The following is a 25,156-nucleotide window of genomic DNA, read 5'->3' as shown; positions in this document are numbered from 1 at the left end:
TGAGCCACAGCAGACAAGACCACCATGGCATGCATGTTTTGTCACCGAGAACAACCCACTTTGCACTCCTTCAGTCCACAGCTGTGATTGCCTGTATAAATTTGGGCAGGGAGAATTGCTTACTGGGGTGGATGGTAAGCCAATAGAATCCTATTCCCATCCTGGCATCCCAAACCAAGATACGGACACCAGAACACAACCACTTGGATACTTGGTCAGGGGGAATCAAATCCCTAAAGACATGTGGGGAACCATTGGAGGAGTTTGGATTTGATATCCCGCCTTTCACTCTCTTTAAGGAGTCTCAAAGCGGCTAACATTCTCCTTTCCCTTCCTCCCCCACAACAAACACTCTGTGAGGTGAGTGGGGCTGAGAGACTTCAGAGAAGTGTGACTGGCCCAAGGTCACCCAGCAGCTGCATGTGGAGGAGCGGAGACGCGAACCCGGTTCCCCAGATTACGAGACTACCGCTCTTAACCACTACACCACACTGGCTCTCCACTGGCCAGCAGCTGCATGTGGAGGAGCGGAGACGCGAACCCGGTTCCCCAGATTACGAGACTACCGCTCTTAACCACTACACCACATTGGCTCTCCACTGGCCACACCCTTTCCACTTCCTCTTCCAGTTCTATGTGCTTTCCAGGGTCCACATGAGCAGAAGCAACTGAGAAGGTAGTAAAGAGAGGAAACTGATTTGGAAGGTTGCATTGAGGGGTGGAAGCAACTGAGGAGGGAGACAGAGGAAGAACGTGCAGTACCACAGGTATTTTCCAGGAAATATGATCCCTAAACAAATTATTCAACAAACTCAACACCTGGCCCTAATGATAACTGATGGTGCACTAAAAACACCAATACTTAAGGAATTCATAACATTCCTGCTAACAACAGCTAGCATTATACCAGAAACTGGAAAGATGGGAGGACAAATAACGTTGGGAAGTATGGAATATAGCAGTCATAAAAAAACCTAAGCATAAAGTTAAAACAACGTAGAAGGGAGCAGTTTTTATGAAATGTGCTTTATTATGTACACAAATACATTGGAATATGGATGCATTCCTTAACACCCAGTAATCTATGGAAATGCATCCTAAGCTGAACCCTGAACCTCTTTGAGGAACACATTACAGATGGCTGTTTCTCTGTAATACAAGCTCTGTATTATTTATTCTCGAGTTACTTTTTTTGTTTTACTGTTTTGCTGATGCTTGAAAACAAATGCATTTTTAAAAAATCCAATCATATCTGACTTTCACACCAGACCACATGGAAAAGCAAAGTCTGTGTGCTTTCTATGTGTGGGAAGCAGAGGATTCTGCAATAATAAAGCCATGTTCTTAGGACACCTATGCAGTTGATTAATGGTCGCTATCTAAAAGTCCTTGTGCACTGCTGTGAGGATTTCCTTTGCATTGTCTGGATTGGTCATGGAGGGATGAAATATTCCCTTGTTTTAAGTCATACACATAAAACTAGTATGGGAAAGAATGTGGTATTTTTAAAGCAAACAAGCAGACTTCTTTAAATAATGTGAAACTTCCCCACAGAGAAAAAGCTGTTTTTCCTTAAGTTTTCAATATAGTTTTTAAGGATATTTTTCTGCCAGTGAAAGCATTTTCTGCTTGCCCAACAGCACAATTTCCCCTCTCCTCAGCTGGGCCCTGCTGCCCACTTTTTTTTGGAAGGGCGTAGTAGGTAGCAGAGTAACTACCCCCATGGTAACATTACTCCTATTACCTGCCTGGCTGTTTTCCTGTCTGTGGGGTAAGACGGGGATAGGGAACTTGTGCCCACCCTGCAGCCCAATGTCAGATTACAACTCCCATCATTCCTGGAAATTGGCCATGCTCTCTGGGGCTGATGGAAACTACAGTCCCACCATCTAGAGCATCACAGGTCCCCCATCCCTGCCATCTGGGCTAGGCTTGATGCGGTAGGTTGACTTGCTATTGCTTTGTGTATTAACCGGTTCAGTTTACAGGCAGGACACTAACAGGATTAATCAAATGTCTCATAGCGTAAAGAAAAATTTAACGTCTGAAGAGTGATGGGGAGAAGCCCATGACAGCTGACAGCATATTTTTAAAACAACATTTACATCTTGCACTTTCTTCCATCACAGAATCCATTGCATATATGGGTTTCTGACCAGATCCAGGGTTGCTTAGTTTCAGCCAGATGGCCACATCTTGTATCTTCTGGCCATATCCTGGAGACCAGTTTGAAAGGTTGTGGCCAAATGTTAATTACTATACAATGTGATAGAACTTCTCTCAGAAACGGAGTCCAGCAATGTTGAAGCAAGCAAAACCAAGGTTAAATCCAAGCCATGAAGATGCTTCTGGAAAATAGTCCACTGGGAGAGGTCCTCAGGTTAAGCAACATGTTGGGTGTTAGGGATGATCCAGTTATCACCTGCTCAGTGACTTGCGCAGCTCTTCATACATTAGTTGGTCCTAAGGATGCCGGTGAAGGGAGGAAAAACAGAAAAAAAACTCATTCAGTAAGGCTTTTGAGCTGACTGTACCATAAGGAAAACTTTTACCTAGTGCCAAAGATTGTGTTTCAGCATTTACAAAAGAAACCTAGGGAAAGGCAAAGTGGCTAATTTACTGGCTTTTTAAAGATCCCAGCCGCTGAGGAGGCAGTGTCCAGAGCCTTCCTTCTCCATGTGCCAGTAAGATTCCCTCCCACTGACACCAAGGCAGATGTGTGGTTTTCCCCCAGATCTGACTTGTTTGGACAAGAGTGAAGGGAAAATTGGTTGCCCCATATTCTTTTGCACAATCCTTAGCCTTCTGGGCCACTCCCAGCTTAAGTCACCAGCTAGCCTAGAGCACCTCTCACCTTTCTCGATACAGAAGATTTAACTTTCTTGAAAGCTGCTTCGAAGTGTTTTCTGGCAATCTTGATTTCTCCTGCGAACAATACAGTGCAACAGGAGAAGGTTAACATGCTTCCACAGTATACATAATGAACTGGAATGAAATGAAACTTAAGGCTATTAATAAAATAAGTTTTGGGAAGAGGGAAGATGAAAGCATCAAACGCCCTTAACAATGAAGATTGCCCAGAGATTGAGCTTCCCGCTACTTGCCTTCTAGGCACTTCCAAGTGCTCTGCTCAAATGGATAAAAAGGCTCCTAAGTTTCCTATTCTCAACAGTAGGAAGAGATTACACAATTTTTTATAAACAAAGGGCTGGATTCAATTACCCTGCTCCTCTGACGGGAGCCAGAATAAGGGCTCCTACTAGCACAATGGGATTCTTGCTCTTTACCCCATGACTCCCCCAAATCTACTCTGAAGGGTCTGGAGAACCCCCAGAAAAGCATTTGGGGAGGAGGGGGAGACTGTCCCACCAGGTGAGGAGAAATGCTTGTCCAAAGGAACAATCTCCTTAGTGCATTGTTGAAGCCCACCCAAAATCTGACATCATTTTTACGGTTCTTCGTGGAATAAGAAGGCGACCCACGCCTCTCTGGCAAAGCAGGGACAACTGGAAAAGACCATCAGGCTCATGAGAGAACTTGCCTCTGTTCAGCAAATGAACCAGCAAGAAACAGTGCAGACTATCAAGGAGGAGGGAGAAGATAGAATCAGCTTGCCCTCAGACTATTAGCTGGATTTGAGAAGATAACCTAGGACAGCTTCCCCAGAGACTGATTCCCACAATGATAAACTGGGCGATAGATTGTTGTTGTTTAGTCGTTTAGTCGTGTCCGTCTCTTTGTGACCCCATGGACCAAAGCACGCCAGGCACTTCTGTCTTCCACTGCCTCCCGCAGTCTGCTCAAACTCATGCTGGTAGCCTCAAGAACACTATCCAACCATCTCGTCCTCTGTCGTCCCCTTCTTCTTGTGCTCTCCATCTTTCCCAACATCAGGGAGTCTTCTCTTCTCATGAGGTGGCCAAAGTATTGGAGTCTCAGCTTTACGATCAGTCCTTCCAGTGAGCACTCAGGGCTGATTTCCTTAAGAGTGGATAGGTTTGATCTTCTTGCAGTCCATGGGACTCTCAAGAGTCTCTTCCAGCACCATAATTCAAAAGCATCAATTCTTCGGCGATCAGCCTTCTTTATGGTCCAGCTTTCACTTCCATACATCACTACTGGGAAAACCATAGCTTTTACCCCTTCATGGATCGCTGCCTTGCCGTGGCGAAGGGGCTTGAATAACTCAGAGAAGCTATGAACTATGCCGAGGAGGGCACCCAAGATGAACAGGTCATAGTGGAGAGTTTTGACCAAACGTGATCCACCTGGAGGAGGAACCAGCAAGCCACTCCAGTATCCATGCCAAGAAAACTCCATGGACAAAGACAACGGGCGATAGATATCGGTCATTATATAGATAAGGAAGCATGGGAACAACTGTGGAATTTGGATATAAAATTTACAGCATGTTATGGTTGAAGAGAAAATTATATGAAAATGATGTAGCGTTGGTATCTAACGCCAAGTAAATTGGCCCACCCAGGTCTTCTTTAGAAATAGGTTTTTAAAATGAAGAATGGTCCAACTCCAGTATTCTGCTAACAGGAAGAACAGTTTTGTAACCCTACTGCCTTGAAATGTTTATGTAACTAACGAATGGTCTACATCTCCGGAGCCATGCATCCAGCCACAAACTCTGTGTACGTTGCTGTATGCAAGAATTTTCTCTGAACTGTCAACTTCACGGGCCACAGGGAGATCAGAGCACAAACCTTTTGGCTTGAGTTCTGCATCTCTAATTTACCAGGGTAATGCGACAGAAGGCACCACCCAGCTTCACCATGCTATTTCAGCACCACCCTCAGCTAAAATGTGTGAACCAGGGCTTTGGTGTCCACTGAGGGGCATTTGGTTTTTCAATCTTGCATTGCTCTCCTTTTTTTGCTATCGGGCTAGAGGCCGCCAAGCCTAGAACTTCTCACCAGCAATAGCTTCTGTCAGCTAATCATTGCCGAAGTGCAGACAAGGCTCCAAGAGTCAAAACAATTAACGGATCCTTATTTATTTATCTAATCTGACCCAGCTTTTCCAGCTACCATCTCCATCACTTGCCTTCTCTTGCAAAACATTTGGAAGGTACAACAGAACAAGCTCCATGAGTAGTAGAACATTCCAAACTAACACAAATTAGATGTAACTGGCTGTTCCTCATCAAACTCTGCCAAATCACAAAGGGAAGTGGTGACTCGTAAAATAGTCCAAAAACATGCAATAATTCATTTTATTTGTTTCAGCTCCCAGCATAGCATCTGAAATATTTGCATCAGCACGGAAGGACTTCATTCTACATTTACGGGCAAGCACCAATCAGAAATAAGGAAAAAACCCCTCCCACCTGCTTCCTGATAGTTCACTAACCTAATCTAAATGGTAGTTTTAAAATTTTGAAGGTTGCCAATTTAAAAATCTTAAATCTGCTTAAATATTCTAAAGCAACCTTAACCTGAAATCTTCATATTATTTTGAGAGGAAACTCCTGGTGTAAACAAAGCATTTAGGTGAGAGCAACAGCAGCCATTGGTTCTTGGCTTTGCTACAAAGTCAGTGTACAAAGGCTACAATGATATTGCTGTGATGCGTCTCACAGTCTCATTTCACAAAGCCTCTAACCACATGCAGAGGAAAGGGCGGAGAATATTTGCTGCTCGATCGTACACTGCCACTTGAAATAATTGTTACAGCTGCTTGTGTGTGAAGCAGCCTTTCTGTATAAACAAGGATACAGCCAAATGGCTCGAGTTGCTCTCCCAGCTAGCCCCTTCAGCATAGTTGGTCAGTCAGTATAGACAGGAATCCCAAAAGAGTCGGCAAGTAGAGGTTATCCCGGATTCAGAGTTCTATATTATCACTCCCTCTCATAATAGTAAACACAGTGACAGTAATGGAGCTGCCAAAAGGGGAGAGCTTCTTTGTGAGACAAGGGTTAAAATCTATCGTTCTCTTTCTCTTTTGGTTAGATTATTTTATTTAGTTTGTCTTGTATTGTATTGTATGATGAAAAGTTTCAAAAAGAAATTTTGTCCTCCAAAAAGAAGAAAGAAAATCTTTCAACTTGCTCTCTCTTCAAGTTATTCTGTTTAATATCCTCTTCCTTACCTTTCCTGTCTGTGGCATTCAGCACTGCCATCTCCTCTTTCAGGGCACAGACAGAAGCCTCCCGCACTAGAGCTGAAAGATCTGCTCCCCTATAAAAACAAACAACAAAAAGCCAATGAGTCATTTTAGGGCGCATTTTTTATCCCAAAGGAGAGTTGTAACAGCAGAAGCAGAATGAATATGGGCATTAAAATGTCACTGAACAGACATTTAAATAATTTTTTTTCCATTCAGCAAGGTGTGCCGGTTAGTCTGAGATGTGCTCTTTTTATATATTTTGGGGGCAAACTGGGATTAACATGTGGTAATTTAGATTCTCTAAGCATATGCTGCAAGCCTCCTTGACACATTTTACAGAAGTACACTTGCTTTCAAAATAAACGTAAACTAGGCACAGAGGTTTTTGCTATGCAGAACCTAATGCATTTCAGTGTCATAAACTGGAAGAGTGAGAGAAATCTGGAACATTAATCTAGGCAGATGTGTTAATGGAGATAAAAAGGCAAGAAGATGAGGATTTGGAGTGATGTGTTTATTTTCTACTACTGATAACTACCAACACCACCTGCAAGTGGCAATGGAAGATAAAAAAGAGAAATTTACTTACGTAAAGCTATCACAGCAGGGATTATGAGCAATTTCTTCAAGGTCCACATCAGTGTCAAGCGGGGGTTGGGTCCCATCCTATAAAAGGTGACAACCGGGGAAATGTTTAGAAACATAGGGCATCGACTTCAACCACCCACCTAGCAATTGTTTCATCCTATAGCAGGGATGGGGTACATTTTTCAGCCCAAGGACTGCATTATTCCATTCTGGGGACAGGGGTGGATACGGCAGGTGGTTGGTGGGGGCAGCATGAACAGTGCAGAGAGAAATGAATGTGCATTTTGTGTTTGTACAGTAGGCTAGTCTCAACACACAATCCCATGCTCCTCCACCCAGGCAAGAAAGAGGCATGATCACACCTGGGGAAAAACACAAGGAGGATGCAAAAGGGTGTGGCCTGGCAAGATTCCCAAGAGCCAAATGGAGAAACCAAACTGTCAAGGAGGGAGTGGCTTTCCCAAGTCCTCCCTCCAAGCTACTAATCAATCACACAAACTATTCAGTAAGCTTCTCAGGAACACCTATGGCTGGCTTGGGGCACTCACAGTTTCTTAACCCGGGTTTCTTGATTCGATGCCAGCAAGATGTTGTTATTTGCCATCAGGGCTTTATGAGGTCCTTAAATTACTCACTGTCCTCAAGGATTTAAAATACTTTTATAGAAGAAATATATAACAGGAAAAACACTTAATCAAAAGCCTCACAAACAAGTTAACAAGTCTATAAAAAAATACAAACACTAGTACCAAACGGCATGACTAAAGAGAGAACTATGTGAAACATTGCTTGGTTGTTTCCACATAAAACAGAGAAAGCATGGGATTTTATTCAGCAGTGTTTTTCTGCTGATGGAAGGCACACCATCAAGCTGTGTAACAGGGAGGAAGGCAAGTTTTGCAAATCCTTCATCCTCTTCAGACCCTGAATCCAGGGGGGTGGGGGTGGGACACTTGTGGAACAATGTGGCATGTGGTTCTGGAGTGGGTAGTATGAACTGGGGAAAAAGATTGTCTCCCTTCCCACTGCTGCATCAAAGAGCCCTCTGTCAACATGCATGACTTATCTAAATTTGCAGACATAAAGGGCACTGGCTTAGGCATCAGCTAAAAATCCTAACAGCACTGGGAAGAATACAATCACCAGACTTTCAATAAGGAAGGAAAAATTTGGCAGTCCACAAACAAGTTCTACCAGCCAGGCACCAACTACTTATATACTTATGCATCAGAAAGGCAGCTTGAGAAATTGTTTGGCAAATTGCCTGCCTGGGAAACATTTTTCAGTGACTAAATTTCAAGCCTGCATTTAGATATGTAGGAACAAACCAAAACACGCTTTATTCCATTTACAGCAAGACAAGCGTTGTCTTCTTCCAATCTTGCACAGAACCAGCTTTGTATGCAGTTTTGCTAATTTCCTTAACACAACCTGAGCTAAAGAGCAGCACCCACATTCATTAACCCAATCCCTTCACTTTTTTCCAGGAAAACATTTCATTAATCTCTACCAGTGTAAGTTTGGCTCTAGGCCTAAGTTGGCTCAGGCCTAGAACCAAAACCTGCTTTAAAAAACACCATTCTGTACTCAGATACAGAACGCACAAAACACACTCATTGTGTCAGCTCTGAAAGGGACAAATATGTGCACATTGTGTTTAAACAAATTCAGTTACTTGCAAAGTGGTGTTTAATCATTTTTCACTTACGATTTGAGAGCATTTTGAACAGAAAAGCAATTAATAGGGTTGCTAGCACAGTACATAATGTTCCTGCACACAAGTACAAATTGCATCAGAGATTTGTTTTCTTCAAGTTTCCACAGAAGAAGTGATCAAAGGAGTCCAGATCACAAATTGCTCCATTTGGACATGCTATGAAAACTCAAGCTTAGCCATTAGTAGCTGTGAAATCCACTGAATTCAGTCTCTCAGGGTTATTATGAGGATAAAATCGAGAGCAGAACCATGTGGAAGGTCAGCGGTTCGAATCCCTGCGATGGGGTGAGCTCCCGTTGCTCGGTCCCTGCTCCTGCCAACCTAGCAGTTCAAGAGCACGTCAAAGTGCAAGTAGATAAATAGGTACCGCTCCGGCGGGAAGGTAAACAGTGTTTCTGTGCGCTGCTCTGGTTTCGACAGAAGCGGCTTAGTCATACTGGCCACATGACCCAGAAAAACTGTCTGCGGACAAACGTCAGCTCCCTCGGCCAGTAAAGCGAGATGAGTCGTTCGCGACTCGACTTAACTGTCAGGGGTCCTTTACCTTTACAATCCACAATTTACTACAGTGGTACCTCTAGATATGAATGGGATCCGTTCTGGAGCCCTGTTAGCATCTAGAAGCAAACATAACTAGTGATGGCACGTCTGCGCACAAGCGCGTCGCTTTTTGCCGCTTCTGTGTATGCAAGTGACATCATTTTGAGTGTCTGCTTATGCGGCGAAACCCGGAAGTAACGTGCTCCATTACTTCCCAGTTGCTGCGGAGCGCAACTCAAACACGCTCAATTCAAAGCGTATTCAACCTGAGGTATGACTGTACTTGAAAGTACTCCAACAGACAGTATTTACTGGAGTCCTTTAGCCTCGCATTCTTACACATCAGCATGTGATGCAAGACTGCAGATCAAACATTTCATTTCACAATAGCTAATTGAATTTAAATTTCAAATGGTGATGTTCTTCACCTCTCTCCAAGTTTTAGCAACAAGGGCAAGGTGTTCCATTTATGCCTGACAGCGCTATACTGCCATTTTTCCCAGGAGTTATTTCATCATCTTTTAACCACTTCTTTCCACCACCCATTTTATCTACCCAGCAACCTTGTAAATCAGGTTAGGCTGAAAGAATTTCAGAGCTAAACAGGGCTAAATCCTTCAGCGGAAGTTTGTGGGGGAAAACTGGGATGATGTTTCCCAGCAGGAGGCGCATCCTTCCATGTCAACATGCATAACTTTTCTACATAATTATCTATAAAAGGATTTGCCTACTGCCCCCTCATAAAATAACAGAGTGGTGTACAGCAATATAAAAACCATTAAAATGATTAAAAACAACACAAAAAATAATAATTTAAAGGACCGTCTAATCCAGAACATTTCAAATACTGTATTTTTCGCCCTATATGACGCACCTTTTCCCCTCCAAAAATGAAGGGAAAATGTGTGTGCGTCCTATGGGGCGAATGCAGGCTTTCGCTGAAGCCTGGAGAGTGAGAGAGGTCAGTGCACACTGACGCCTCTCGCTCTCCAGGCTTTGCGCAGCTCTCCGCAAGCGGTGGGAGCCCGGCGCTGGGCTCCCACCGCTTGCGGAGAGCTGCCTGTTCTGGGGGCTGGGGAAGCTCGGGCTTCCCCCGCCCCAGCCCTGCGGGGAAAATAATTCCCCCCCTTTATTCCCCCCCAAAAAAACTAGGTGCGCCTTATGGGTCGGTGTGTCCTATGGGGCGAAAAATACAGTAACTGCATGGGCCTGTAGAAGACACCTGAAAGCAAGGATGTGACTGCTGAACGAGTCATCCACAGCATGGGACTAGCAATACAAAATCCTCTTCTAGCTGAAGCCAGTTAGGCCTCTTTAATGCTGGGCACTGTTTTTCTGGATAATCTCAGTGAACATGCTGGAAAAGAAGGACAAAGGTGGTCCTTAAAGTACAAGTTGTTCAGGGCTTCTGGTTCCACTCTGCCTTAATGGAGGCAGCCCCAATGACAGCAGAAGATCGTTGGCAAAGGAAAAACAAGGACGATTGAGGGCAATTATCCTTGCAAATTCCCCCCCAGGGACAAGGTGGGGTGGCGGGCTTCACTTGCAGTTCATCTCTGTATCTGGCTCTTGCTCTGGCATAGAATGCAGGGGGCAGGGAGGCGCTGTGTGTAAAAGCACTTCACCTGGCGAAAACCCTCCAATGCCGCCATTAAGAAGCAGAGGTTTTCCTGTTAACTAGATCTTAATTGGACTAATAAGATCACAAACCGTGGAGCAAACCAACTGCAAGGACTTTAAGGTTTGAACTTGAGATAAGACTTCATTCGATGCAAAAGACAGGATAGGGAGGGGAACCTACGGTTTCTTTATTTAAAGTTTTCTTCTCTACATTTATGTTTCAGCAACCCTCCTCTTAATGTTAACTCATATTTGAACAAGTGAGGATGGAAGAAATTGGATTATCGATATGGAATATAACATCAAACGGAACTGTGTGTGTAAAAAAAGGAAAATCATTGATTAAGGAGCAGTAGATATTGGAAATTAGACTAAGGAGCGTAAAAGATTTATTTCTTTTTTTAGCAGTTGAACAATGCTATTCTTATGCATTCAGTTTACGTTTAACTATTCTCAGTAAGGTAAAGCTCTAGGGAAAATTACTTTAAACACACACACACACACTTACTTTAGTAATAGTCTTTAGAATGGCAAGGCGATCCAAAGGTGGTGGCAAACCGACGTAGAGTGTTTTATCCAGTCTTCCAGGGCGCAAAATAGCTGGATCTAGAATATCTGATAGAGAAACGGTAAAATCCTATTTAGACTCTGGATTCAAAACTGGAAGCACACAAGGAAGACACACCCAGAAGGCAGACCACAGGAAGCTTTTGCGAACAGAAAACTACATTTCTCAAAGTGCCTTCTCTCCAGAAAGAAGGAATGCCATCATTTACCACAACTACATAGCTCTTCTTTACTGCAAAATTATGGGGGTTTATGCACATATTATGTTGATTACCCAGAAGCAAGTGGTGTGTTTATTTTAGGTAGCTGGCACAGTTAACTCTTAAAAAAAAGGACTCTAGATTAGTAGCAGACATCTGATGACTCAGCATCCTGAAGTCAAAAGAAGGACACAGGTGGCTGACCACTCATTTCCGCCATCCTAGATGTTGAAAGGAGTCCTCTCACAGCTTGGTAAAGATTAATATGGCATAAACACAGTGGCCTGGTTCTGTTGTAACAGGAAACAATTCCCTCCAGGGTATAAGACTCATGGTGAACCTTGGACTTGTTTGCTCCCCTACCTTCACCTTTCATGCCCATGAGGATTTTAATTGATTTAATTCCATTTAGGAATGGTTGTTCTGCACCAACAAAAAGAGGAAAGGGTAGATTTTATATTAGGGAATATTGTGACCTTGAACAGCCTGGTTTCTTGACTGGGTCACATGAGTTAATCACAGCAGACAGGCTGTAGGTATAGCCACTGAGTTGCTCCCTTGCCACTGCTGCCAGGTTCAAATCAAATTTTATTAAACGGTCACAGACCAGATTAACTCGTACAGCTAGTCAGCGAAACATAACACCGGAAAAAACAAAGGACAATTTCAATACAGATTAGGCCATAACAGCAATTTAAAATTAGACAGCATAAATAAAATTAAGTATTTGCCTTCGCCTGCATATTGACATTGGAAAGCTCGTTTCCTGCGCCTAATAGCGACTGCACAGAATTTGGCAACATTGATCGTAATTTCACAATGAATATTTATTAGTGTTTTCAATAACAAACATAACAAAAATAGACCAAAAAAAGTAACAAAAATACAAAAAAAATTAAAAAGAACAATTAAAAACATATGAAATTTCAATTGCTTATTTTCATATAACTTCTTTCTCAGACCTCCTCACACCTCCCCTTCTTGTATTCCAATTCAATTGTTATTCCAGCAAATTCTTATTACTTATTTCTCAACCTTCAATTAATAATTTTTACATATTGTAAATTTACCTTTCCTCTTTCTTCCATTTCCTTAAATTATTTTTGCAATTCTTATTTTCATTTTAATTTAACCCTTCTAAAGACCAATTTTAACTTATCTAAACTTAAACATCAACTTATACATCATTTCTTATTCTTAAGCATATTTCTTAACGTCGACCAGTATTTCCCTTCCACGGCTTTCCCAACTTCCATACAAATAATCAACACATTAAAACAAAGTAATTTATAATTATATACCCTTTGGATTACCAAACTCCACCCCCCCTTTCCCGGTTTTGGTCCCCAACAATTGTTCATCATATACTGTTTAGCCTGGAGATCTCACGTCCGAGGCTCTCAAGTCACCCTCAGTTCCTCTCTGTCGGCCTCTTTGACAGTCCTTGATGTTGAGCTCCCTCCCCTCAGGATCCATGTTTGAGCCAGTGTGGTGTAGTGGTTAAGAGCGGTAGTCTCGTAATCTGGGGAACCGGGTTCGCGCCTCCGCTCCTCCACATGCAGCTGCTGGGTGACCTTGGGCCAGTCACACTTCTTTGAAGTCTCTCAGCCCCACTCACCTCACAGAGTGTTTGTTGTGGGGGAGGAAGGGAAAGGAGAATGTTAGCTGCTTTGAGACTCCTGAAGGGGAGTGAAAGGCGGGATATCAAATCCAAACTCCTCCTCCTCTTCTTCTTCTTCTTCTTCTTCTTCTTCTTCTTCTTCTTTTCCAACTAATCCTCCATGTTTAAAATTAACACTTATGGGGTGCTCCAAACCTAGTTTCATCTTCCTCTCAAGTCCAAAAGTTCCCCAAACTCCAGCTTCCACCTTGGTCAAATTTGTGATCCTAGGTCTTCATTTTCCATCTCAAGCCAGACTTTCCACCTCAAATTTTTATTCTCCTTTGTTGCCTTTGTGTCAGGCCCCGAATTATAGCTCTCCTTTAACATCTGCAAGTTTAGAACTCCTCCTTCCTTTTCTTCAAAAACAACACGTGTCTCTTTCTCCATATTCTCATGGCTCTCGGATTTCTCTGATTGTTCAATTGTGTAAATTTCTTGCTTCCACTCCTTATCAGTCTCCGCAATGTTATTTACTGCCAAGACCAAAGTGTTCACACTTGTAGTCAAAACATCGGTCTGATCTTGTAACTTTCCCAGGAGAACAAGTATTCTATTAAGTTCAGTCTGATTTTTATTTCCTTCAGCCATTCTTGTAATGTCCCTACCCCCCACAAGAGGGATTTTGGTACTTTACTGTCTTTCGATTTAAACCCAATAAACAAGTTAGTTTGTATCAGCTCTCTCTTATTTTCAAAAAATTGCAACAAATATAGCCAACAGAAGTGACAAAGACAAAGTTCCCTTTTTCCTTTCCTTTGACAGCTAGTTTGACAGCTGTCAAACTCTTCAGTACTTCATCAACAGGCTCTCTCGCGGGACGCCCCCGGGTTCGGGGGGGTGAAACTTTAACTCCCAAAGTTACTTTTATCCTCCGGTAAAATTCTTGTAGTGTCAAACCGTGAAGGTTAAGAACTTTTAAAGAAAAAAAAGAAGATTCTCTCGACCTTAGATAGCAGCCTCTTTGCTTTAAAATATCTACAAAGAGGGGGAGGGCGGACTTCCTTTTTAACCCTTTCCCGCTCGTTCCTAATTCAACAAAAATTTCTTTAAATTTCGAATTCCGTATTTACTCACGGGTTCTTATTTTTAAGTCCAAATGTTCCAAGGAAAAAGTCAGCGCTTCTCCAACAATGGCATGCGGCTTCTCTCCACAGAAGTAGCAGTCTACTCACAGCACCACGCCGTACCCCGTCCCGTAGCCTTTAAAAAGGCTCCTTCGCAGTTTGGGGGGGCGCAAATGGTGCCCACCGAGTCACCATGCTCACAGGCATCTGCGCCTGTGATTTTTGAGGGTCCCCGCGCCGCCGCCGCGGACGAGACCCGATCCTGTGGAGCCGATTCCCTCCGGAGCTCGGAGGGAATCCGCCATTAGTTGATGGCGCTAACCCGGAAGTCCTGGATTTTAATTGATTTAATTTCATTTAGGAATGGTTGTTCTGCACCAACAAAAAGAGGAAAGGGTAGATTTTATATTAGGGAATATTGTGACCTTGAACAGCCTGGTTTCTTGACTGGGTCACATGAGTTAATCACAGCAGACAGGCTGTAGCTATAGCCACTGAGTTGCTCCCTTGCCACTGCTGCCAGGTTCAAATCAAATTTTATTAAATGGTCACAGACCAGATTAACTCATACAGCTAGTCAGCGAAACATAACACCGGACAAAACAAAGGACAATTTCAATACAGATTAGGCCATAACAGCAATTTAAAATTAGACAGCATAAATAAAATTAAGTAATTGCCTTCGCCTGCATATTGACATTGGAAAGCTCTTGTTTCCTGCGCCTAATAGCGACTGCACAGAATTTGGCAACATTGATCGTAATTTCAGGAACCTTATCTTCTACCAAGGCTCTCATACGTTGGAGTTCTGGTTCATTTTGTAGAACTGGGGCAATAAAGCTTTTGTAGAACTGGGGCAATAAAGGTCAGGCGTAGATCCTCGTAGTAACTACAGTGCAGCAATACATGCAGACTTGTTTCCAATTCCGATGAGCCACATAGGCAAACACGTGACTCATATGGTTTGCCCTCATATCTGCCTAGCAGCAGGGCAGAGGGCAGAACGTTAAATCTGGCCAGGGTAAAGGAGTGTCTGTACTTAGGTATTTGTAAATCAGCCAGATAATTTGCGGGTGAAAACCCTCTCCCAAAATCTCTAATTGTGGCATGTTTATCCATTTTGCCCATATGACATTGCAACTCTATGTCCCTAATGCGTTGAAGCACTTGACTTTTGGCTCTCTCATATCCTGCCGCTATCAAGATCTGCGGGGAGAATCCCAAGCTTCTTATCTTTTCAAACAGGGAAGCCTTCCAGGTAGAATGGAAGGTGTCTAAGAGTGTTAAAGGAGCCAAACCAAATAAGCCAAATAAGTTTTAACAAGGAGCCAAATAAGTTTTAACAAGTAGTGTATCTTTAGAATCCACAACCGCGCGTTAACGGGTGGTTGTCCAACTTCTAAGCGGACAGCTATATTAGATACACAGGGGGGGGGGATCCCCAATAGACACCGATAGAATTTTGTTTGAAATGCCTCCATAGGTGCAAAATTTTTAAAACTGCAAACCTGGGATCCATAAGTGAGTTGTGGGAGTATTTTTGCAGCAAAAACCTGGGAGGCCGCCGGAACGTATTTACCCCCTTTCCTGTGAAAAAATCTTGTAAGGGCTTTATTGGCCCTTCCTGCATTGGCAATGGCGTTTGACATCTGTTGGTGCCACGAGACCCTTTCCTGAAAAGTTATTCCCAGGTATTTGAAAGTTGCTACCTGGTCAATAGGTTGACCATTTATTCTCCATTTGTGTTTCCTTTTTTTTGAAAACACCATAATTTTAGATTTGCTGTAATTTATTGATAGTTGTTCTGCTTGACAATAGTCAGCAAGTGATCTCAAAAGCTTCCTCAAGCCAACACAGGAAAAGGAGAGTAGGACTGCGTCGTCCGCATACAGAAGCACCGGGAGGGGCAAATCTGCCAGTTTGGGAGGGTGGGCATTTTCTTTCGCCATATTTACTGCTAGAGAGTTGATGTAGAAATTAAATAGCGTTGGCGCGAGGACACATCCTTGTATAACCCCATAGTGTGTTTGAATTTCTTTAGTTAGATGGCCTGACCGATCGCATCTTACCCTCACCCTGGTGTTTTCGTATAGACCACGGATAAGGCGTAATAAGCGTTTATCTATGTTTGTAGCGCCAAGCTTTTCCCAGAGTCTATCCCTTGGTATTAGATCAAAAGCAGATTTAAAATCCACAAAAGCTGCATATAAAGACCCCCCTTTTCTAGAGTATTTATCTGCCAGGTGTTGAAGGATAAGGGCCTGGTCTATAGTTAAACGCTTTGCTCTAAAGCAAGCTTGAGCTTCTGATAGAATTTGCTCTCTTTCCATCCACTCCACTAATTTATCACATAAATGAGCAGCGTACAGTTTGCTAATAATACTTAATAGACTGATTGGTCTGTAGTTAGCTGGCTCAGTTCTGTTTCCTTTCTTGAATATTGGAATGATGATGGCTAAACCCCAGTCCTCGGGGATAATAGCCGCTTGATTTATACTAGTGAACAAGGCGGCTAGCACAGGGGCCCACCATTCAACATTTGCCTCAATAATTTCTGGTGGGATATTATCAGCACCCGGGGCTTTCTCTGATTTAAGAGATTGAATAAGGCCAGTAATTTCTTCTGTGGTTACAGGGGGCCATTCCTTGCCAAATTCACTTGAAGCAGGAACTGCTGCCAGGTTAAACCTGCATAAGCTATGAAATTACTTTCTTTATATTTAGTCAGATCATTGATTTTCTGCTTTGACTTCATTTTTATGGTTCTTCGTGGAATAAGAAGACAACCTGCACCTCTCTGTCAAAGCAGGGTCAACTGGAAAAGACCATCAGGCTTTTGAGAAAACTTGCCTCTGTTCAGCAAATGAACCAGCAAGAAACGGTGCAGACTATCAAAGAGGAGGGAAAAAATAAAATCAGCTTGCCCTCAGACTATTATCTGGGTTCGAGACGACAACCTAGGACAGCTTCCCTAGAGACACCTCACCTCAGAGAGCTCATCAGGTAGACCAGCAACCCGAGAGGCCATGGGTACGTCAAGCAATCTCCAGTCCTTCCTCCTGGCTGCACAGGCAGTCTTTTTATGTGAGCCAGCAAACAACCCAGGAAACATCCCATTAACTATGGTTTCACATTTCATCCACGCTGGGAAACTATGATTAATGGTTTCAGAACAAGTCACAATATTAAGCTGCTGGCTTTGTTCCAAAGCTGTTGACCATAGCTCAGATCCCAGCTTCTTAAGTAGAGGCACCAAAATTCAAATGCACACAGTGTGTTGCTTCTCAAATCCCTAAAATAACTGCTGCTTTACACACACAATTTCCCTGTGATTGTGTGTATTAACCACATACATTATTCTTATTTATTCTTATTCTTATTTATTGAATCTATATACTGCCCTATACATGGAGGTCTCAGAGCAGCTCACAGAACAAGATCAACATAAAAATCACTATATATATATATATATATATATATATATATATATATATATATAAAATCAAAATAAAAACAACAACCCAATTAACATGTGCCGTACTTAAGCTGCTGATTTCAGACACGTGTACATGTGGCAGAACAGACACCCACACAACAAGGCTCCTAAGGTGGAGCTACAACTGTTTTAACCATTCTTACCTGGCCTGTTGGTGGCTGCCATGATGAAAACCTGACGACGAGATTCCAGGCCATCCATCTCTGTTAGCAACTGGTTCACTACACGGACACTGGCACCCGACTATGAAGTGAATTGAATAGATGACAAAAAGATGTTAAAAAGAAACTGCTGACCAGCTGAGAGGAACTGAGATAGTCACGGTGTCATAAAGGGGTGGCCCCACCCTTCTGTCAAACTTGGAAGTGGGGAGGTCCTAAGGATGCAGTCCACCATCCACGTTCTAGGGTCATCCAGCATTTCCATAGCCTTGTTAATATTATTACTGGTACCTGTAACACGTTCTGGGAGCTGTTTCAAGTGAAAGATGGAGTAAAAAATACTAAGCACTAGTTTAAGCTCTTGTTTGTCCAGGTAAACGAATGAATTGCTAGTCCATCCCCTCACAAATGAGCCTTTTTGTTTCTCTTAAATGCAGATTGCTGTTTTTATCTGGTTTACAGTAACTATGGTTAGTTTACACAACAGAGCTTCAAATCCAGTGGGTTAAAGTTAGCCTGCTTTGAGATTGAATGTGCTAAGCAGTTGCAGACCTCAGAATACACCGAGATGGCTGTGGAAGGTACCATGTATGGAATGATTCCTGCCACTTCCCAGAGAAAAAGAGATGGGGTGGTGGTAGATGACTCCCAACTGAGGGGCACAAGGGCAGCAGTTTGTAGAGGTTAAGGGTTGTCCTGGAGGTCTGCTGTCTTCCAGGTGCAAAGAGTCGCAATGTGACAGAGAACCTGGCAAGTCTTATAAACAAGAGTGTCTTTGGTTGAGGCCCTCAGGTCGGGATCACACTTTTAGGCCTTCCAGTCACTAACTATGGTGAATATTTTGCATCTTGTGCGAGACCACTGGGCCTCGGAACTTTGGTTCCCATTGGATTTGCATTGGGATGTTACTTTGACAAGGAGAAAATAAAGGAAGTTGCTGCTATTTAAAAATTTAACAACTTTAAAGCAGGGGATAAATGAATCAGGTTTAGGTTTAGGTGATGTGGCCTGTGCCAGAAAGTAATTATGGCGGTTTGAGCAGGTTACTTAATTTCTTTTCTAGGAATAACAGCCAGTTCATAGGATTATTGTGAAAGCAAATAAATGTGACAAAAGACACCTATTTACATATTTCCCCAGTCCTCCCGTGGGTCTAAGCTATTGGTGGAAGTGTTTTTAGGCTCACCTCACGGTCTGATCTCCGGGGACACAAAGCATCAACTTCGTCAAAGAATATGACGCAAGGCGCCGAATTCCTTGCACGCTGGAAAACCTGACGTACAGCACGTTCGCTTTCCCCCACATACTGGAAAAGGACAGAGGAAGGAGGGGAAATCACTGTAAGATCTTTAAGATAAGTATCATATGCCCAATCATTTGAACAGGCTTGTCAAAAGGACCTGTTCAGATATTGCTTTACCCTCAAGATCAGTATTCTCCAACCTGGTGCCCTCTAGATATTTTGAGCTGTAATTTCCCTCAGCTTCAGTCATCTTAGCCATGCCAGCTACAGATGATGGAAGTTGCAGTTCAAAACATCTGAAACACAAGGCTGGGGAAGGACGCTTAAGATTTTAACTTTTGTGAGCTTCAAGCAAGCCCTCTCTAACCAGAGTGCATGCCAAAAGCATCCTCTCACCCTAAACCATTAGAAGTGCATAGAATTAGGCTAGAATTAAACTACCAAATTCAACTTGTCATTTCACTTGCAGGCCAGCAGCTCTAACAGACCACTGTAAAAACGCATTCTAATAGTATGGATTTGGTAAAGTCAATTTGGGCTGAGCATCAAAACATTTCACGTTCCCTGCAAACCCCAAATCAGTGACAACTGAGCACAACAAACAGAACTTACCATATTCAACAGTTCAGGGCCTTTCACGGATATGAAATTCAGTCCAGACTCATTTGCCACAGCCTGGGGAAGAGGCAAGGAAATAAAGAGATGCATATACTAATTTTATCAACATATTTTGCCCTCACTTTGCATCCATGAAGACCCTTCAGGCATCTAACAATACACCACACATTAAAAACACACAAAAATATAACCCAGGAATACAGGGTGCTCCCTTATACAGAATCAGAACATTTGTCCATCTAGCTCAGTGTTATTAACAATGATGGCAGTGGCTTCCAGGAATCTACCCCAGCCCTATAGGAGGGGAATGTAAGGGGCTGAACCTGGGAACATCTCCATACAAGCATGTACTCTTGTCATGGAGCCAGAATCCTTTCCCTGAACTATCATCTCCCTAAAAAGAAAATGAGTAACACAATTCAGAAAGAGGCGCAGCAAACCACTTACATGACCGAAAGCTCTGCAGACCGAGCTGGTTAAAAATGGTGTGACCTGGTACAACCAAGTGCCATCCCTGGCTACTTGGCTATGCTGCAGTCCAAAACATCTAGAGGACACCAGGTTAGGGAAAACCAGGTCACATCACTGTATGTGAATGAGGGGGAAATGGGAAGAATGGGGGATTCCCTTCTAACCATCAGGACCAATATCCTCTGAGATCCCTATCCTCCATGAATTTACTCAATACATGTCAGGGATCGTGCTGAGGAGGGCTGCACTGAGGAGGAATGGAGGGAGCCTCCCCCTGCTCAGGATCCTGAATCTTCCCAGGAGGAGGACAGTATAGATTTGGAAGAGTGGCTTGCAGAGGGACATAGTTCAGAAGACCGAAGTTGGGAAGAACTGGGTGGTGAACAGCTAGGAGAAGAAGAACTGGGAGGGAGAGAGCTAACAGACTCCCTTTTGCTGGAAAGCATCCATCTGCTCAGTCCAAGATCAAGGAGAGCAGATAAGGCGGCAGCACAGAAAGCACAGTGGCTGCGAGATCAGGTTGCAAGACACAGAAGTGACAAGGGAAGTGGGTGGAATCCTTAATTGGGTGAACACCTTCATTCCTAGAGATGGATTCTTTGTTCTCTCACTATGATCATTAAAATGTCTAACTGGTAAGACACTCCTTTCGCTTTGTTCTGCTTATCTACTGCCAAAGGGTAGGAGGACGCCAAGTCCCTGAAGCCTGGCAATACCCTTTCCAAGTCACATAAATTAGTGGCCACCAGTGCATCTTGTAGGAGTACTTCACACAACTACTTCGTAGCAATGCCTGGTTGCTTTACACCTGCAGCACAGAAACAAGTGCAAAATGATCTTCAGGAGGGACCCACAAGTCCAAAGCATACTCAAGAGGCCCAAGCTTGTTCGGACGCAAGACACACAGTGGAGCTCCAGATGTGAGACACCCATTTAATGTGATTCCATATCCCTTAGTACAAGCTGTTACTATGATTAGATCAACGTTACCTTAGCAAGTAGTGTTTTGCCGCAACCAGGAGGGCCAGCAAGCAGCACACCAGCTGGAGCCGAGAGGCCAAGGGCTCTGAATTGCTCAGGATTCCGCACAGGTGCCTGTAACAAGAGTTGTTGGTAGGTGAAAATGGAAGTGCCAGCTATTTATAGAATCATAGAATTGGAAGGGACCGCAAGGGTCATCTAGTCCAACCCCCTGCAATGCAGGAATCTCAGCTGAAGCAAACATGACAGACGGCCATCCAACCTCTGCTTAAAACCTTCCAAGGAAGGAGAGTCCACAACCTCCCAAGGGAGACACACCTTTGGTACAGATGAAAGATTCTGAAAAGTCTCAACAGGACATCAGGGCTGGGGAACCTCGGAACAATCCTGGTCCACCAGAGTTCCAATTTTCTGAAGCCACGCCCACCTGACAATAAGGTGATATCACCTCAATGGGCAGGTGATGTCAGCTGATGGGCAGGTTCGATATGGCAGAAAGTATGATTGACCCGACCCCCCCACAGCTCATTAGCTGATTGTCCAGGGGTTCTATCCTGCTTGGTCACTATTTCCCCCCACATTATGACCTCAGATGATTGGCAGGTAGATGGTTCTGCCCAGCTGTCAAAGCTAGCCCATGGGTGTGGGAGAGAAAGATCTGGCCTGCTGGGCCAAAAAGATTCTCCACTCCTGCCCTACATGAAAAAAGAAGCGACCTGCTAAAGTTGACCAAAAGAGCTTAAAGATAACTTGTGTTCACAGCACTTGCATAGTGACAACTGATAAGAAGCAGTATCGACCGAGGCCTGCAAATGATCGTGCTGTGTCTTCAAAGGAAAGGAATATTGCTTGGAAGGAAGTCTTTGAAAAGTCAACCTCCCACACTTTTGCTGCTGGGCCCCAGCACCATCAAACCAGCGTAAGTCAACACAGCATGCATAACTACTCCTGCACATACAAGCAGCCAACTACCAGGCCACAAACATGCGGCTGCTCCAGAGATGGCATGGTGGAATGCCGAGCAGCAAGGAAGCCCGGGTTCAAGCCCTCTGTTGTTGACTCCTTGTGCTCAACCCAAACAACAGCGTAAACTCTGGTATCCTCATTTACATGGCTGGGAGTAGGGGAGAGGCGTCTGGCTCTGACATTATCTATAAAGAATGCTTGCAAAGATGGCCAAGGCGTGGAAAAGGAAGCTGAGGTCCAGCACCGAGGGCCTTCTGGTGGTTCCCTCACTGCAAGAAGCCAAGTTACAGGGAACCAGGCAGATGGCCTTCTCAGTAGTGGCACCTGCCCTGTGGAACGCCCTCCCACCAGATGTCAAAGAGAAAAATAACTACCAAACTTTTAGAAGACATCTGAAGGCAGCCCTGTTTAGGGAAGCTTTTAATTTTTAATAGGGTATTGTATTTTAGTGTTTTGTTGGAAGCTGCCCAGAGTGGCTGGGGAAACTCAGCCAGATGGGCAGGGTATAAATAATGAGTTATTATTATTATTATTACTCCTGAGCCTGGCGCCCAATTTGTAAACCATGGGATATAGGGAGCCAGTGTTACACCTACACGTCTCAAGCTTAAATTAAAAAAGGACTTGTTTGTTTTTATGCATTACCAACTCAGGGTGTGTCTGTATTTCCCTCCATCCAAATCTCTAGTAACAGCTGTCTGCACACTGCAGTTACTCTTTATAGCACTTGTTTCTCCTTTTAAAAAAGGAACAGTTCAGTCCTCAAGAGGACTATGCTACAGACAAGTGCTGGGGGAACCTGTGGCCTTCCAACTGCTGCAGGACTATGGCTCCTATCTCTCTGACCATTAGCTAGGCCTGGCCAAGACTCATTGGTGCTGGAGTCCGACAGAAAGAATTACTTGGAACTGCAATGTCTCCTTTCTATGTACTGCTTCCTCTCACTGTTTCCTCAAACTACATTCTGACTTGACTGGAAAAGGAAGCTGCCGACTAATTATAATGTCGCACTTCAGTCAATAAGCCTCCATTTCCAAGTGAAACCACTACACCATTTCTTGCTTCCTGCAAACTCGATAGGCCAAGAATGCAGCTCATTTCCTCTCATATTCTTTCAAGCGAAAAACCCACAAAAATGCCCTGGCAGAATCGCACAGCTTAACCTCCAGAAGCTATTTCAGCCTTGTGTGCATTAACAGGACTTTGTAGCAGCGTCCAGCCCCTACCAGTATTGCCATGGTGAGCTCCTCCCGAATATCCTCCAGGGCGCCCACATCCGCCCACGTCACATCGGGGACTGTAACAAAGCCTTCTCTCTTGGCAGAGGGTTGCACCGAAGAGAGCGCAACAATGAAATCATTCAACTCAATGCATAGCTTTTGCAGCTGATCTTCCCCAAGGGGGTCTGGTTCCTTTAGCAACTGGAGTAGCCTCTGCAATTCATCCTAGAGAAGAAAGATCAGGAGTAGCAGGAAATACAAGAACAGGTTAGAGGGAGAACCTCCTAAAGTTTAATCATGTATGGATAAATAACAATGAAGGCAGGAGTTTGATTACAACATGCTTGAAACTGGCCAAAGACTACGGTTACTTAACAGCATCCTTTTGTAGTGAAATATTGCAGGAACAATTGAGTTCAAGACAAGCACAAACTAATTAACTTTAATAGGCAATTCACTGTCTTGCATTCCATTAATGTCTTCATGTATTCCCAGAGAATGCCAGAGATTCATGTTTTACTGGCTTATGAAGGAGACGCCAAGATCTAATCCGCACATTTCTTCTGAGAATTACTTTTTATTATGCGTAATAAGGAATTCTGGTGGATTTGATCATGGTTTTACTGCATGCATAGCTACTGCTGTTTTTCTCCACCCTTCTTTGGAAGATGCCATGGCCTTTGGCTAGCGCAATAAAAGTTTATGGTTCTGTTTTTGTTTTTCTGCTTATGCATGACCCTTAGAAGCCAAGGCTCTTTTCTAAAACAGGAAAAAATCTCTTTAATTGAACATATTTGCACTGCTTTTTGTACTTTTAGGTTTTGCCATTTATTAATTCTTGCCCTTCAATTTAACACATCTTTATTCTTCTAAAAATAAATGTACATAATTTTATTTTTATATTATTGATAATTATTACTGCTTAGGTTTTTTAAAAAATCAAGTGGCTCATAAATTCTTCCTAAATAAGTAAATAAAAGTTTATTTATCATCAACTGATCACACCAGCTCCCAAAATTGTACACTACAAGGAGAGGGTTAAAGGGTTTTTTTTAAACTGTTATAATTACTACATTTTAATCCCACACTTGTTCCAACAAACTCAGGGAAGTATATCTGGTTCTCCCTCATCATTTTACTGAACATCCAGTCCAAAAATGAGTTCTGGAGAACTCAAAAGTTTGCTTGCTACTTTGTTCACAGTTCAGGGCTGTGAAACCTTTGGCCCACCAAACATTGTTGAACTACAACTCCCAACAACCTTAACCTTTGGCCATGCTGGCTAGGGCTGATGGGAATTGTAGTTCAGCAACATATGGAGGACCACATGCATCTCCTAATAGACCATTGTCAGGCTTTTGCAAAGTTTGCCCCAATGAAGGAAACACTAATGCATATACCAAGTGGCAGTGAAAGATTTTACTTTCTTGGGCTCCATGATCACTGCAGATGGTGACAGCAGTCACAAAATTAAAAGACGCCTGCTTCTTGGGAGAAAAGCGATGGTAAACCTAGACAGCATCTTAAAAAGTAGAGACATCACCTTGCCAACAAAGGTCTATATAGTTAAAGCTATGGTTTTCCCAGTAGTGATGTATGGAAGTGAGAACTGGACCATAAAGAAGGCTGATCGCCAAAGAATTGATGCTTTTGAATTATGGTGCTGGAGGACATACTTGAGAGTCCCATGGACTGCAAGAAGATCAAACCTCTCCATTCTTAAGGAAATCTGCCCTGAGTGCTCACTGGAAGGACAGACCGTGAAGCTGAGGCTCCAATACAGGTACTTGGCCACCTCATGAGAAGAGAAGACTCCCTGGAAAAGACTCTGATGTTGGGAAAGATGGAGGGCACAAGGAGAAGGAGACGACAGAGGACGAGATGGTCGGACAGTGTTCTCGAAGCTACTAACATGAGTTTGTCC

At 43.4% G+C, this 25,156-nt stretch overlaps 1 protein-coding gene across 2 annotated transcripts in view; it reads right to left on the bottom strand.

Moving 5' to 3' along the window:
* Positions 1-1,010: 1,010 nt before the first annotated feature.
* Positions 1,011-25,156, bottom strand: part of NVL (nuclear VCP like) — a 44,806-nt gene continuing 20,660 nt past the window's right edge. The window contains exons 14-23 of one of the 2 annotated variants that reach the window (XR_014562741.1): positions 23,239-23,457; positions 21,056-21,160; positions 19,589-19,651; positions 18,920-19,039; positions 17,716-17,815; positions 11,024-11,197; positions 6,707-6,845; positions 6,100-6,188; positions 2,855-2,925; positions 1,011-2,463 (exon numbers count right to left, since the gene is read on the bottom strand). Coding sequence is in view for 1 of the 2 variants with exons in the window: in XM_083733246.1 (XP_083589372.1) it covers positions 2,419-2,463; positions 2,855-2,925; positions 6,100-6,188; positions 6,707-6,783; positions 11,091-11,197; positions 17,716-17,815; positions 18,920-19,039; positions 19,589-19,651; positions 21,056-21,160; positions 23,239-23,457 (996 nt within the window). In the remaining variant the exon portion in view is untranslated. The remainder of the gene's footprint in view (positions 2,464-2,854; positions 2,926-6,099; positions 6,189-6,706; positions 6,846-11,023; positions 11,198-17,715; positions 17,816-18,919; positions 19,040-19,588; positions 19,652-21,055; positions 21,161-23,238; positions 23,458-25,156) is intronic. The other variant, XM_083733246.1, reaches the window with a different exon arrangement.

Source organism: Podarcis gaigeae (genome assembly GCF_964106915.1).
Source record: "Podarcis gaigeae genome assembly, chromosome: 3".
Taxonomy (NCBI): Eukaryota; Metazoa; Chordata; class Lepidosauria; order Squamata; family Lacertidae; genus Podarcis; species Podarcis gaigeae.
The sequence above is the reverse complement of the archived record's forward strand: the minus strand, read 5'-3'. Positions and strand labels throughout refer to the sequence as shown.